A 17,283-nucleotide genomic window follows, 5' to 3' on the forward strand; every position below is an offset into this window, starting at 1 on the left:
CAGAGACAGAAAGCAGTTCAAAGGTGGTAACAGCAGTCCAGGTAAGAGGCCATGGGTGGCTTGACTGGGGGCAGTGAGAGGGCTGATGTGGATGGAGGGAGGGCATCTGTAAGGGTCTCATACAGTGTTGGGAACACAGTGAGCTCAGTAGATCATCGTTGGATTTAACTGAAGAAAACTTTGCATCAGTCAATGTATTCTTTAACCAAATTAATCTCCAACCTCATAGATGATGTGGGTTCTCCAAGTTTGTTTGTTGAGTTTGCTTAAATGTCAGCCATGGGAGGCTGCATAGATATATGGGAGACATTTATGGCGGGGCTGTAGAGACCTTAGCTAAGGTAAGATTCCATTTAATGCTTTGCAGGTAAAGCCATGAATAGATTTTTCTCAGAAATTTTGGTACAAGATTAATAGGACACAATAACGTTTTCTTCAAAGGAATGATCATTGCTACATTTGGTTGTATATTTACCTGTGATACTTTCTGAAAACACATTAGGACTAGTAGAAATTGTGCATATTGTGACGTTGCTATCGGATGCACCATTAATTTACTCCTCTAGAATACTATGAAATGGTAATTGAATACTCTGAAAGATGTGAAGAACATTTGCCGAATGGAGCAGGCTGCATACTCAGAAAAGGAGATGAGCTAGTTGGTTAGGAAACTGATACGTTGCTGCCTCTTCCCGCCCCTCTGCAGATGCTAACAGTCCCAGTGAATGGTTGTACATCTTTGTTCTCTGTCAGATCCTGGGATAAGGCCTGTGAACCCTGATATCCTCCACTGTGTTTTCACTTGGTCACTTTATAACATAAGACTATTGTGGTTTCTAATATTTTATGGGGCTTCTTAGAAACTTCAGAAGAGTTTAAGTTCAGTATACCAGCAAGAGCTGAAGGTATATCTCCAAATCACCAGGAAAAGGAGTAAAGCCAGTTTACCACTACATACAGGGGTCACTAGGGTCTGAAGTCACTTGCTGTAGACCACTGATCCATATATAACTGCTCATAAAGGAACAGGAAACAACAAGAGTCTTGGAAGTTACTCATATCCCCCATCTGCATTTTCACTTTCCACGTTTTCAGTTATCCTCTGGTAACCACTGTCTGAAAATAAGTGCGTACCATACAATAAGGTATTGAGAGAATTGAGAAAAAGAGAGAGAGAGAGAGAGAGAGAGAGAGAGAACCATATTCACATAACTTTTATTACAGTATATTATCATAATTGCTCTATTTTATTATTATGTTGTTGTTAATCTCTTACTGTGCCAAATTTATAAATTAAACTCTACCATAGGTATTCATGTATGTATAGGATAAAACATAGCATATATACAAGGTTCTGTACTATATGCTGTTTTAGGCATCCATTGGGGGTCTTGGGATATATCCCCTGAGGACAAGGGAGGAATATTATAGTTATCAAAATAGCCTACTGGTCTAGTTCATAGAACCCCAGCAACCAAGAAGATGCCACAGCTAAATCTAAGTAAAGGAAGTGGATGATGTCTGTACAGTTTTCTTCCAGAGAGACAGCTGGTGTAAGAGGTAAGGAGAAGATAGTGCAGGGACTAGAGGAACAGAAGCTGCTCTTCTTAATGCAAAGTCAGGGTCCATTTGCACAAAGTCCTTTCTTTGCATGTGAACCATTGAAGAAAGGGTAAGGGGAGGCTCCTGATTCTAATGGTTATAATGAATTCTTCTGCTGTGAATAGTTGCGGAAGTCAGGGCTGGAGCTGGAAGGAGAGAAGAATGGTGAAGTGGATGACAGAGAAGTTCAGTCATGTGCTGTATAACAATATGTTGAATGTTAATGGAGCTGAGAAATTCCTTCTGCTTAGTGATGTCATAGCTATCATAACATCACAGTGAAATTACTTAAATTAGTTTAAGTTAGTTTAGTGTAGTCTAAGTGCACAGTGTTTATAAAATCTAGAGTAGGGTACAGTAATGTCTTAGGCCTTCACACTCACCACTCACTCAGCCAGAGCAATTTCCAGTCTTGCCAGCTCCATTCATAGTAACTGCTCTATATAGGTGTACCATTTTTAATTTTTATACCCTATTTTTACTGTACCTTTAGTATATTTAGATATATCTAGATACATAAATATATACTCATTATTGTACTATAGTTGCTACAGTTTTTGGTACAGTAAGTAACATGCCATAAAAGTTTGTACCCCAGGAGCAATAGGCTTTACCATATAGGCTAACCATATAGCCTAGGTGTGTAGCAGGCTATATACCATTTAGGTTTGCATAAGTATAGTCCATGAGGATTGCACAATGAAGAAATTGCCTAAGGATGCATTTCTTGGAACATATCCCTGTATTAAGCGAGGCATGACTGTAAATGCTTTTGCAATGGAAGTTTGGTGAAGATAAGGGAAAGGATGGCCCTCGGATTTGTACTCTTGCAGTTACACTCTTTACTCGTCACTCTCTTCCTCTATTTGTAAGCTTGGAGAGGGAAGGAGAAGGGAGATCATCTTTACTCAATCAGGGATCCTTCGTACCTCGTAGCACAGTGACTGACAGATGAAGAAAGCCTTCCAAAAGCACTCGCTGAAGAAACAAATAGTGCATGAAATAATGAACAAGTGAGTTCCTGAAGAAAGAAATGAGGGACTGAGGAACTGAAATTTATATAAGAAAAATCTGAATAAGATGTAATCAGGTTGGAGCCTTCTGGAAGGTTCTATATAAAGTAATCACAGGCCGAACTAAAACTATAAAACTCTTCTGGGGAGAAGTTACATCCTTGGCTTATGCACCAGGTTGCCTCCTTGAGTTAAGAGACTCTTGGTGTAGGAACACATTCACCAACGATTTTCCTTTTGGGTATCTAAATTACTCAACACATCTGAGGTCCAAACAATAGAAATCAGGGGTTGAGAGTTAATAATTTTCCATGTAGTAAATAACTTACAATTTTTAACAGTGCAGAGACTTCAACATTTATGTCACTTACATAAGCTATGCCCACACATTTCTCTGTTGAAAAGAAGTTACTTACCAAGTTCCTTAACTTTATTTTTAGAAGGTGAGTTCTTTGCTTGCTTCTGAATGATCTAACTTAGTTTCTTTTAGCCTAACAAAAGTTTAAAATCAATAGCTTGCTTAAAGCTCTGCTATAATTGTCCTGAGTTTAACACTGCACAGCTGGAAATTTTGACCTCAGAAAATGACAGCCACTAAGCCAAAAGTTGAAATCCTCTTGTAGATATAAAACCTGCCACTTTGACTTTGGTAAGGCTCCAGTAGTCCATTGAGTTTGTCCGCGGCCCACTCCTCCAGCTCAGCAATGGCTGTGCAACAGCTCCATGATCTGTGATATCATGGGCTTCCCTTCTCAAATGACACCCTGGTGCCACTTCTCTGGCTTTGTAGCCCCCCTCCCCCAACACTGCTTTGCGTTCTCTCAGGGCATTTTGCAACTCTTTTTTTTTTTTTTTAAATCTTGCATTATTTTTTAGTTTTATTCCTCTCCCCACTCTGATTTTATTTTCCAACTCTGAAATAGAACATTCTTCCCCTGTCTAAAAATGGGAGCGCAATTTATTTTAATGACCTTATGTGAGGATAGTTCTCGTCTTTGGAGTAGGTCATTAGTAAGGCCCGATCTCCACTTACAGATTTCTTACTGTGGTTTCCATTGTGATGGCCTTAACAGGGATGTGTTGCTCATTGATTATTCCAAGTAATTGCTGGAGATTAGGAACTCTGGTTACAAACAGTGATCCAATTTCCCCTCTGGGAATGCATCTGCAGATTTCTACTGTTTTAATGATAATGTCTTCCAAAGTATCTATGGCACCTGTGCCCAAAACTGAGTCCTTGCTGGAAGTTATCAGGGGCAGGAATGTCATCCTGTCCTGGCTTTGGCCATATCACACTTCTTTTTCCTCAGCTTCTTCAGTTGGCATGTACCTCGGTCAGCAGGCCAAATGAAAATTGGGTGTTCCCAGCTGCATTGGAGCTGCATTGCTTTCTGTATGTGTATTCAGTTGGCTGCAGTTTACAACACATTCTGCATGTATTTCGGAAGAGAAAACACTCAGGAAAGAAGGTGGTCCACCTTCATTCACAGTATGCTTTATTTTGATTGGTATCCTAGTGCTTGAGCCTTTTCTTGAGCAAAGAATAGTAACTATGGAGTGGTTTACTCCAGACACAACTTAAACAGAATCTGGATCTTCTCTGCAGTGTCTGCATTTGTAATAACAGTTCTGTCTCAGTGAAGGGAGTAGGAATCCTTTTCTTCCCGTTTCTCCCCATTTGTCTATCAGTTAAGGCTGTGAGAGAAGGAAAAAGCTGGGGTGAAGAGAGGAAATGCGAGAAGAGGTAGGAAACAGACACATATAAAGAAGGGGAGAGAAAGGGTTGGAAGTAATTCTGCCTTAAGGTTTCTGAGTCCTGATGAAAGCGCTAGAAGAAGCACTGGTCTAGGAAATTGTTTTCTCCACCTCTTCCTTTGGCAACCATCCCTTCCCCTTCCTAATCTCTCATAATCTGGGCCATTTGGATGCAGTTATGCCTAAAATTCCAAGGGTGGCTCTGGCTCCTTCTCAACAAAGATTTGGGGTTCCTATTGTTTCTCTTGGCTTGGCTTTGTCAGGTAGAAATTCTTCGACTCTGTACCCTGGGGGAGGAGGCTCTGGGCTTGTGCATTTGGGAATTAGTCTTGGGCTAGCATAATTATATCAGTGAGTTCTTTCACAGTGGCCACTGTAATGGTAAGAAAACCTCTAAAACAACTCTTTTCATTTTGATCCTTCTATGAATTACACTTGTGCCTACTCTGGCATCCAGGGCCAAACGAAGGAGAACATACATGCTGGAGTATGGTTACTGAATTTCAGAGTCCTCATGGTAGAATTTATTCAAATTAAAGGTTACATGTATAAAATCCAACTTGCTGAGAAAAAGCAATATTTAGTAAGCAAATCTAATGTTGATGATGGCGTATTATATTTAGTTTATTGTTTTCTGCATGTCTGATACTGTCCCATAAGCTTTTTATGCATCATCTTAACCCTTATGAAACCTGTAAAGAAGTTACTATTATTATCCTGAATTATGAAATGACAAGATACAGCATGGACAAGTTATAGAAACTTATTAGGGTGACTCAATGACTCCTCAATTTTGACTGAATTGAGAAATAAAAAAGTCCGGATCCTAACTGTTTAAAATGATATTTTAATTTAGTTGGCTTAAGTAATAATTCCTAAATATGACTCTTAAAGATAGACATTGTTTTAGAAATGAGTAATTAGGCAGTTAAAAACAAAAAAAAAATCACTCTTTTTTTAAAGAAGCTTTAAAGAGTAAAACAAAAAATGGCCAGAAACATAAATTCTAATCACATTTTCTTTTATTTGGAGTTATTTCCTTTATGTTTTTCCTCATATAGACCATTGAAGGAGCCCAATCACTTCAACTTGTAATAAGCACCAATCCATCTGCAAGTATCATATTTATATTTGTTGAGCTATGTGATGATCCTCCTTCTAGTCCTCAAAAATTTTACAAATGGATACCAATGAAACTAGACATTCAAAAAATGCATAGGCAGGGAATTATGATCCAAAGATAATTACTATGCAGTTCTAAGTTTTAAAGAAAAAAAATCGTTTGCTTCATTTTTTCTTTTCTGCAAATCTCATGCAGTATACTGCAATAGTGTCTGCAAGATGGCTAACTGCTGAGTCTCTGATTTAATGAAAACTTAGGGAAAGCAATTCAGTTCGCTGCAGGGACTGCTTTGTTCTTCCATTATGATTCTTTTTTAATGAGAAAGATGATTGTAAAGATAAACTCTATTCCTCTGAATTTTTACACTAATTACATACAAAGCACTATTTTGGCAGAAGGGGACTTATCTCCTTCAGGCAATACAGTTATCATCTTGTAACCACCCTTCAATCTCCCACATAAATGATGGAGCTGCGTGCCAGGAATGAGTATTGCTCTATGCCAGTTCTCAGCCTGGATAGATGAATGCTTAAAGATTTTCAGAATTAATAGTCAACATGGACTCCAGATAAAACAGGCAGACCACCCCTCCCCTTGAACTTACAGGCTGTTTAAGATAAAAGTATCAGGAGGATATTCCTTAATAAAGTATTTGGCATGGGGAAATGAAGCAATGTCTGAAATATAGTGTGTGTGTGTGTTTGTGTATAAATTTATGTGAGGATTCATTAAGAGTAGATGGTGTTACATATTCATGTCAATTTCCTTCCATCTAAAAGTCGTTTATTGTACTAAGTGATACTGTGAGTTCTATGTAAGGTATCACTCTCTTTAGGATTCATACACACTGGCCAGCTGTGGTGGCTCACGCCTGTAATCCCAGCACTTTGGGAGGCCAAGGCAGGTGAATCATTTGAGGTCAGGAGTTCAGGACCAGCCTGGCCAACATGGTGAAACCCCATCTCCACTAAAAAATACAAAAATTAGCAGGGTGATAGTGGCATGTGCCTGTAATCCTATGTACTTGGGAGGCTGAGGTAGAATTGCTTGAGCCTGGGAGGCGTAGGTTGCAGTGAGCCAAGACAGCACCACTGTACTCCAGTCTGGGTGACAGAGTGAGACCCTGTCTCAAAAAAAAAAAAATCATAAACATTAGCACAAACAGGAAATGCACTATTGGACACTATAAGTTTCATTAAGAGTGTGGGATACTCTGTTTGTTGCAGATTCATTCTGTAAGCGTTGTAAGCACTGCTTATGTATGGAATGCATGTGTTTTGTATTTTTTGATGAACTTTAAGCTTGATAGGTCATGTAACACTAGCATATTCCTTGATACAGGTACATTTTTTTTTTTGGAACAATATTCATTCTTGTAGTCTAAAAGGATGCCACAAAAAATTGGGAAGCTTTACCTGTTTGTCCTAATAGCTATAAGGGAATAGCTGAACATTGCAAACTCTAGGTCCAACGACAAATTATTCCATCATGGTAACTGCCGAGTTATAATAGTCAACTTTCTTTTTTTTCCCCCTTCAGTCAGATGCATTGAAGTATAACTTAGATATAATAAAATTCTCTCCTTTTAAGTGTATAGTTTGAAGAGTTTCAACAAATGTATATAGTCATGTGACCTCTGCAACAACTAAGATACACAGAACATTTCCATCTTCCCAGAAGTTCCCTTGTGCCCCTGTGCAGTCAGTCTCCTCCCACCACTACCCCAGGCTATGGAAACCACTGATCTGTTCTCTGTCCTTATAGTTTTGCATTTTCCAGAACACTGTATAACTATGCAGTATGTAATTATATAGCATGTATACTTTCACATCTGGCATCTTGAACTTAGCATAATGCTTTTGAGATTAATCCATATTGTTACAACTATCAGTAGCTTATTTCTTTTTATTGGTGAGTGACAGTCCATTGCATGAATTTACTGTGATTTGTTTATCCTTTCATAAGCTTATCCTTTAATGAGTTGATGGGCACTTGATGTCTCCCTTTCATAAGCTGATAGGCACTTCGGTAGTTTTTGGCAATTATGAATAAAGATTCATCTCTTGGAAAAATGCAATCGTTGGGTCACATGGCAAGTGTACATTTAACTTTAGGAGATACTGCCAAGCTGTTTTCCAAAGCAGCATTACGATGTACGTTCTCACGTACAAGCAATATATTAGAGTTCCAGTTGTTCTACATACTGGCAGGAAGTTTTGCTAGATGTGGATTCTAATTTTCTTGTATAACTTTCTCTACCAATTTCTCAGCATGATATTTGTATAACACCCCAGCCCCAAATCTGTTCTTCTGTTTTCCCAGACAACATAAGCATAATTCCCATGAAGCATCTACCAGATTCATTTCAGAAATCCCTGAGGTGCAATCTTTATACTGTGGGGGCTAAAACTCTCCAATCATACTTAAGAAGTAAAAATAAATGCAACCTGACAAGAAATAGGAATGAAGATTTGCCAAGTAATTTCCCACAGGAGAGACTTTTTAAGAGGCTCTATTGAATACAGACTTAGGTAAGTGACAGTAATATTTCTCCCACGACTCCCAAGGGAGTTATAATTTAGTATTTACATTTGCCAAGTGCTTTCTTATGCCCACGTGCTAATAACCATCCTTTCTTTTCAGTGATTTAGTCAATGTTACCCAGATAACTGGGAACTGGGCTGTGAATAAGCAGAATTCAGGCATTTGCTCTCAGAAAATCCTAGGTCCTGGTTTAATTCTTTCATTGCTATTTTTGAGTGCCTATGGGAAGCATTAAAGAAAATTGCAATGAAAGTAGGGGGCAAAGATTCACAGAGGCAGAGGTGTATTCACAGATCTGGGGAGGTCAGATCTTAGGGTTACTCTAGAGTCTGACATATAGGAAGATGCTGGCTACCTAAGTTTCCAAGACTTTGTTGTGGCTACCTGATACGCCTATTTTATTTTGCAAGAAATTCTCTATGTCTTCTATTTATATTAAGTATTTTAAATGTGATATTGGTCATTGAGAATTTAGCCTATATAAATATATGTGAGAAATGTACTATTTCTGCAAAGAACAAATACGAAGCCTTTCTTTAGTTGGAAGAAACAACAATTACATTTTAATGCTTCCTCAGCTGCCACCCCAACCCCCCTCAAAATAAATAAATAAATTAAATAAATAAATAAAGCAGGATACTTTCTTGGCACAAACTCTGAGAAGAATAGTTATTTAAAAAGCCAAGGTTTGTGAAACTGGACCATTGAGTCATGACTTGTGTCCAGCTGTATGCATAGGCAGGGCTGTCATATTTATATATTTCTCTTATCTCTTCTGCCCTACTTGAATATTTGGGTGGAGAAAGAAGGATAGTAAGCAGAAGGGGCCAGTAAAACACAGGTGCTTGAAAACCCAACTAACTTCCTTGCTTCAGCCTCCTCACTTAGAATTAACATTTGAAGTGAGACCTCCAGGATTTCCATCTGCTAGAATTTAATGTTCAAAGTGAGTATTTCTCATAAAGAGTAAAGCATGCAGTTCACTTTTCAGTATTCTTTCTTTGAAAAAAATCAAAGGGATTCTATATGGTGATATTTTTATGAGTGTTCTATTAGCACTATTAGAGACTTGTTTCATTTTTACACTTACACAAACAAATAAATGATTCAATAAATAGTTTAATGTATATGTTTCAAAAATTAACTGAAAAGCAAAATACATGCCATACTCATCAAATTGCTTTTAGCTGGAAGCTTGTCTTTTATCAAAATTGGAAGAGCTTGTAAAAATACCTTTTTGTTTTGTTTTGTTTTTTGCATTTTAGGTTTTGGGGTACATGTGAAGAACATGCAAGATTGTTGCATAGGGACACACATGGCAGCGTGATTTGCTGCCTTCCTCCCCATCACCTATATCTGGCATTTCTCCCCATGCTATCTCTCCCCAACACCCCACCCCACAAAAATACTTTTCAGTGAAAAGGCAAAACTTGCAGAACCAGTCACCAAGAATATTGAAGTTGTTAGTAGTCTAATAACACTCAGTGATGGCAACATTTTCTTTTCTTTTCAGGATCTGTATATAAAAAGAAGCAGACACTTATGATTCTAGTCACGCTTTCATTACTGATACTCACTTCTCCCTACCACTGTAAGTTGAGGAGGAAAACAAAGGCTAAAAGTGTTTTCTTTTTACCCTCAGCATCCTGCCTTTACTCCCCCAGCAATGAGTAAACTCCTGGTGTGAAAACAAAAAGGAATTAGAGAAACAAGAATGCAGAAAAATGGTACCAGAAAGAGAAGAGGAAATTATTACTTATTAAATTTTTATGATTTATATATACTCAGAAGTTAAAAAATCCCAAGAGAGGAATCACAGGTATTGATTATTTAAAAACTTAAATGTAGGCTCTGGGAAGCAGCAAGATTTTTGTCACCATAGACAAGAGAAGCTTATGGGCAAAAAGTTTGATGATACATGTTTTCTTGATAGAACTGTATCCTATTTTCATTGTCTTTAAAAGCCTGTCACATTTCTTGCTTTTATATCACAAAGGCAATAACTGGTGGTCTTCACTGGACCCCAGTCTGTCCTTGCTTCCGGTTCATAGTCTCAGCATTTTATTTCTCTGCCATCTGATTTCAGCTAGAATTACATGGAATTTTAAGAAAAGAGTGGATATAAGGAGAAGTCTTATTTTGAGAGTTTCCTAGGCAAATACAAATGTTTTTGGAAGCTTCACTATGCTTTCTTAGTCATATTCCTGAAGCCCCACTTTGTATGAGTTATTTGGATTTCAGGCTTTACTTCAGTGGGTACATTTTAATTTCCTAACTAACTTCTCAAAGTGGTTGCAATTAAGCTATTGATGTAACAGTTATCCCTATTTTACCTAAAATCTCAAACTTGAATACAGTGTCAACAAAACTACTTTTGTGAAGTACATTTCTCTCTACAAAGTTGTACTTATGAAGGTCTTTGTTATGAACAGTAAGCATTTTTTAAAATTTTAGAACCATCTGGAAGAACACCAAGCTCCAACTATAAAGAGGGCTAGACTTAAAATTTGCTCAATGGGATGCGATATTTTATAAGGAAGATGGTACCCAAATTTTTGTAGGAATCAATTAATAATCAAGGGCAAACACAACTTGAATTCATTTTGAAACATATTAGAGACTGCTGCTTCAAAGTCTTTGATCATGGGTCCAATGAGATTTTCATAGGGAGAATTCAGTTTAACTTTTGAAGTCAAATTTCAGCAAGGCTTTCATAGTAACGTCACCCTTAATGCTCTTGAAGGGCTTCTTGCATTTAACACATTGTTTTAAATGTGACGATCATTAAATTTTAGAAGATATTAACTAACTTCATGCTGTTAAGCGGCCTGGGGAGGCAACACATGGCTCAGACCTAACCTGCCTCTCTCAGGGAGCAGTGAGAAAGGAGAACTTCTGACTACGACTCTCCCTTGCACGCACTGGACTTTTCATCCTTTCCTCTTTGTTGTTCATTCTTTCCCAATTATCAGATGCCTCAGTAGAAACATTATGATCTCTCCAGAACATAGTACTGAATCAGCCTATAGAAAACTAATGTAATTACTATGTTCGTTTCCAGATGTTAGCTTAATGCCTACCTATTAAAAACTTATAAAGATGAAGCTCAAAACAAATAAACATTCTGAGGAAGCACCCAAATGAAGACACACCAGCAAACTTAGTGATAATCAGAGTAAATGGTAAAAATCTCCAGAGAGGGTATTTTAGAAATTGATTCCCTCCATCACAGGCTGTTAACAGCAGTCAAAATTTCCTTAGCCCTCCCTCTTCAGCCTTATCTTTCCAAAGAGCCTCCAAATTCCTTGCTGCCCCTAGTCCTTAGCCTCTTTCCATTGGTCTTTCTTGCCTATTCACCTCCACTCTACCCTCTAAGTCGTCTACAACATCCTTGTGATGGTTAATATTGAATGTCAACCTGATTGGATTGAAGGATGAAAAGCATTGTTCCTGGGTGTGTCTGTGAGGGTGTTGCCAAAGGAGATTAACATTTGAGTCAGTAAACTGGAAGACTCAGACCCACCCTCAATCTGGGTGGGTACCATTTAATCAGCTGCCAGCATGGCTGGGGTAAAAGCAGGCAGAGGAAGGTGGAAGGACAAGACTGGCTGAGTCTTGTGGCCTCCATCTTTCTCCCATGCTGGATGCTTCCTGACCTTAAACATCAGACCTCAAATTCTTCCCCTTTTTGATTCTTGGACTTACACCAGTGATTTGCCAGGGGCTCTGGGGACTTTGGCCACAGACTGAAGACTGCACTCTCAGCTTTCCTACTTTTGAGCTTTTGGGACTTGGACTGGCTTCCTTGCTCCTCAGCTTGCAGACTGCCTATTGTGGGACTGTACCTTGTGATCCTCTGAGTCAGTACTCCTTAATCAACTCCCTTTCATATATACAGCTATCCTATTAGTCCTGTGGCTCTAGAGAACCCTGGTTAATACATTCTCCTGATTGCACTGTGGTATTTCACTACATATTACACCCAGGGCTGGTTTCCTATTTAGGGTTTTGAAATTCAAAGAAGAAAAAAACATTTTGTTCAAAATGGTCTCCTCTCCCTCCTCCTGCCTTCCCTGCACCTCACAAGGAGGGGTAGGGTGGGTCCGAAAGCCACACTTTCCTCACAGTTCTGCCTTCGATGGGCTTTCTACTAATTGGTCTCCTATATCCTCAAGCAGTTTCCTGGGCTGCCAGAGCCTTGGTTTTCTCATTTATAAAATTTTGGATAATCATACCTATTTCCTTGGATTGATGGAATAAAAGGATAATTTACATACACAGTGGCTGGTGTGTTATAAAAGCTCAATAGATGGTATTATAATTATTAACTCCAGGCATTTTACTACATTTCGCCTTCTAAGCTTTTCTAGCCTCTACCTATAAATTATTGGTATGGTTGAAATAATTCTCCCTGCCCTTTAGAATGGCTTAACTTTTTTTTTCCTGATTCAAGTTTTTGTTATATCCCTGGATTCCTGAAAAGTGAGATGTACAAAAACTCAAAGACTAAATACAATGCACCATCTTGTAGTGTAGTTTGCTTGGCTCTAAAAATCACTAGGGAAGAGAAATTAATCACTTACATGGGATTTTTTGGGGTAATATTCTAGTGTTACAAAAATTGTTCTTAATTTAATCTTCTTAATGATACTCCTTATACTGGGCTAAATAATTATATTCTTTGAATATTAATTCAAGCTTCCATCGAGTGATTTTTAAGTCCAACTGCTTAGTTGTCTCTTCTTGATATTGCCAAGCTACACATTTCTAGTCTCTCAGAGTGAATTTCTAATAATATTTCTCCCTCATTTCTTCATTTCTTTACTTCCTAGAGTCTGTTCCTGGACTGAGGCACCAACAGTAAAATGATGAAGATAGCTTTTGTAAACCAAAAATAAAATTCTAAGCCCCTGCAACTATCTGAATGGACTCCCTCCTCAGCCAGGGCACTCTTAGAATTTAACCTGAAAGGCTGGTTCAGGCCATGATGGGAAGTGGGGGTTGGACATACCTCATTTTACCTCTCCAGCATTAATATCAACACAGATTTTAAGTCTGATAAGAAACACTTTACAACCTATTCTCCCTGGAGCCTACTACCTGTAGGCTTCCTCTGCAAAAAAGAACTTTGGTCTCCACAATCCTTTATCTTAATTCAGACTCCTTTCTTTAATCCCAGGTTTTTAGAGAAACTCAACCAATTGTCAATAGGAAAATTTTTAAATCTACCTATAAGCTAGAAGCCCCCCCAGCTTTGAGTTTTGCTGCCTTTCTGGACCGAACCAATGTATTTCTTAAATGTATTTGATTGAAGACTCATGTCTCCCTAAAATGTATTAAATAAAAACCAAGCTGCACCCTGACCACCTTGGACACAAGTTCTCAGGTCCTCCTGAGGGCTGTGTCAAGGACCATGGTCACCTTGGCTCAGAATAAATCTCTTCAAATATTTTACAGGGTTTGACTCTTTCTGTTGACACTTCAGATAACACATTTACTTCATTCAAAATTATTAGCTTCCAAATCACACTCATGAAATATAGCTAAGATTCAATATCAACAACTTTGTGGCCTGAGATTTTATTGTTAAAATAATGATTTTTACTAATGTTAAACTTTAAAAAGCAAGCATTCACAGCATCAATTTTTGAGATTAAGTAAAATTAGATTCTACAATACTTTAAACAAATCTAAAACTAGACTGGAATTCAGTATCAACTTGTTCATTTTTATTCCACTTAGAAGATAAAATCCAGTATTGGTCAAATCACTATAATTAAGCATTATTATTCTGGACAGTAATCCAAATAAAGAAATATAGAAATTAAATACTGATAAATGGTTCTCATTCATATTTCAAAAAAGTGTGACTATTAAAATTGGTGTACACAGCTATACGTACATGTGTCCTTATCTATTATTAATGTATATAATTATCTCCAAATGTATTAATGATGTTTTTTTCAATGCATATTTTACAGTTGAGAGCTACTACTTTGGGGAAAATTGATGGCTATTTCTGAGCCATAGAAAAAAGTGTTTACACCTTGCCATAGACCATTTTGTGCTGCTATAATGAATAACATATTCCATAATACCTGAGACTGCCTAATTTATAAAGAGCAGAGATTTATTTCTTATGGTTCTGGAGGCTGGGAAGTCCAAGGTCAAAGGGCTCACATCTAGTGAGGGCCTTTTTGCGGCATCCACACATGGCAGACAGGCACGAGAGCACACAGAAAGAGATCAAGAGAGGCAAAGAGGGGGCCAAACCCACATTTAGCTGGAATCCACTTCCATGATAATGGCATTAATCCATTCATGCGGGTGAAGCCCTCATAGCTTAGTAATCTCTTTCTTAATAGTTCCACCTCTTTATACTGTCACAGTGGCAATCAATTTCATTTCAACATGAGTTTTGGAGGGGACATTCAAGCTACAAGACACCAGATTCAGTGGCATCACCGTGTGAATCTGAAGCATCCCCTCCAGGGATATATCCTGAGATTTTTCAACTGCAACTGCCTCTTAAAAATTGGCTTTCTTGCATTGACTTTTGGAGGACTTCTTTTATTGCTTTAATTATTTCAAGTTTAAAATAATTTCACGTCTCATCTGAACATTTGTGGTAGTTTTCTTTTTTTCTTCTTCTGTGTTGTTATTGATAGAGTTGTCTGTGTTTACAATTTGTATCTTTCTTGTGTCATTTTCCCACAGAATATCTATTTGTCTGCAATTTCTTTGGATTTCTCAGGGCAAGCATTATTTAGAATATCTGCATCAGGCCTGTTCCAAGTTCCAGGGAAAAACATATTTAATTCCACTGAGAGGATACAAGTAATGTTAACAGGGATTCAAATAGCGAGCAATTGTACATTTTTGCCTATACATGCAGTTCCCACTTCTTGCTGAATTCATATGATTAATTTTCTGTGTGATTTATTCATTCATTTTGTTTACTGTATTACTGCAAAATAGAAAAGTAAGATCTGGGGTTTTTAATGATCTTAACTGATGCTGTAAGCGGCAAAATGTCATCTGGTCATGGCTCATCATTTTTTTAGGTGTTTCTAAAAGCTGTATTCCTGGTGTTTTTGTGAGCTTACCTTGTCTGACGGCTAGTGTGGTTGTATAGACCAAGAAGAGAAGAATGTAATTGAGGAAACTCTGGAAGACTGGTGTGTTGGCATGGAAATCTTCTGACAGATACTTGCTAGTCAAGCCAATTCCACAAATAAGGAGGGATAACACCTGGCCCAGGGCCACAGAGATTAACATCTCCCTGAGAAATAAAGAAAAAAAAAACACCAAATATCAGCAGGAAGCCCATTAAAACAGTAGCAGTTAATTTTTCTTTTTTACACTGGTAGCATGCACTGGGTTAAGTGCAATTAAATATTATTCCCTTTAGTCCTTTACAGAAATCCCTCAAGGAAGGTGCAATGATTACTGAGACATGACAGAGGAGGAAACCAAAGCTTAGAGTGGATAAGGGGTTTGCTTGCAGTCATGTAACTAGGAAGTGGCAAAACTGAGATTTAGACCAAATCTCTCCAAAAGAGCCTGGCTTCTAGCTACTGACCTCTGGGTGTGAATGGGAGTGGGGAGGGGGTGGGGAAGAAGATCAAGTTGATGCTCACCATAGTATTAATGAAATATTTAGTGATGGTGACAGAGTACCTGAACACTGACTAGGAGGGACCATATTCCCGCCTCATTCTAAGGTTCTTGTACCAATAAAGGGAGACTCATTTCTTTATAGACTGAAATCCCAGATCCAGAAACCCCTAGGTGAAGGGGCTATACAAACCCCTGAAAACCAGAAGGACCGTCTGCTGTCCATTCCCAGACTTTAGAACTCAGTTTGCTCTAGGCAACTTCGATAAGCATTACGTGTCTGCTGTCTTCTGTTCAAGTTACAATTGCCTACATATTAAAACTGCTATTCATGAAGGAGATTCAGTACCGTGGTGATGCAATACAACCTTTCAAATGATGACAATTTTTTGTATGATGCTTAAAGTTCTAGGGTACATGTGCAGCTCGGCAGGATTGTCACATAGGTATACACATGCCATGGTGGTTGCTGCATCCATCCCTCAATCACCTACATTAGGTATTTCTACTAATGTTATATGTCAATTTTTTTGTGTGCGGCTTTTACATAGGCAGTGCCCCTGCAGACCTCTGTAGTGGGGACTATGTGCAAGGGTCAAGGTGTTCATTTTGTACACAAATAAAATGCCTCACAAGCTTAACATACATCACATATATCTACATACTTTTACACAGAAACAAGCCTTGGAAATACAAAGCAGGTTTCTGCCCTCCCTGAAAGTCTCATCTGACTTGTCTGGTTTATTTATAGAAACAGTAATGTTAGAAGCAAGAAGTAGTATTTCTTTTATTAAAAGCTTAATTTTATTTTTAATTGACAATAGTGGTACATATTTATGCAATACAGTCTGATGTTTCGATACATGTTTACATTGTATAATAAATCAAAAAAATTGTCAGATCAAATATTTATCATTTCTTTGTGGTGAGCACATTCAAAATATTTTCTTCTAGCTATTTTGGAATATACAATATATTATCATTAACCATATCACTCCACTTTGCAATGCAGTATTATTTCTAAACAAAAAGCTTTAAGCAAAGGATTTGTGGTGTTACATATTTCCTCCCCCATAACAGATGTGAGTCCATTTTTCTGGAATTAGCACAGAGTCCTGGGCAGTACTTTGGTGGTATTTCGCTTTAAAAAAGAAAAGCATGTTATATTTTGTTCATTCCATCTGCTTCCATGAGGAGAAAAAATTGTGGCAAGGCACGTGGGCATGCAGAGAAGAATTTTCTGAGGTTAACCTATTTCCAGGTACTGGCTCCTGACCTCTGAATTCAATCTCTATAAAGAAACCAAAGACATACTTTTAAACATCCATGTTTAAAATGTCAGTATGCTGCTTAAAATCTTACATCAGTTCCCTACAGAATGCAGAGATCTATAAGTTCTGTGGTAGAACATCTGCAAAGATGTTTGCTGACATTACCTTTACATTCCTAATGCCCTGTCCAAAGGGAGGCAGGGGTGTCTTTCTCCTTTTCTGGAAGCTGAGCTGGTCTTGTGACTTGCTCTGATCAATAGAATGTGGGGAAGGGATGCCATGTGACTTCTGGCCCCAAGCCTTACAAAGCTCTGCAGCTTACATTTTTTGCCCTCATAAAATATAGCTTCCATGTACT

At 38.0% G+C, this 17,283-nt stretch overlaps 1 protein-coding gene across 1 annotated transcript in view; it reads right to left on the bottom strand.

Moving 5' to 3' along the window:
- The window catches only part of SLC35F1 (solute carrier family 35 member F1), a 419,806-nt gene that overhangs the window by 157,218 nt on the left and 245,305 nt on the right, over positions 1 to 17,283 (bottom strand). Inside the window, exon 2 of the mRNA XM_010349302.3 lies at positions 15,144 to 15,319. Within this exon, the coding sequence (XP_010347604.2) occupies positions 15,144 to 15,319 (176 nt within the window). The remainder of the gene's footprint in view (positions 1 to 15,143; positions 15,320 to 17,283) is intronic.

Source organism: Saimiri boliviensis, chromosome 4 (genome assembly GCF_048565385.1).
Source record: "Saimiri boliviensis isolate mSaiBol1 chromosome 4, mSaiBol1.pri, whole genome shotgun sequence".
Lineage (NCBI taxonomy): Eukaryota > Metazoa > Chordata > Mammalia > Primates > Cebidae > Saimiri > Saimiri boliviensis.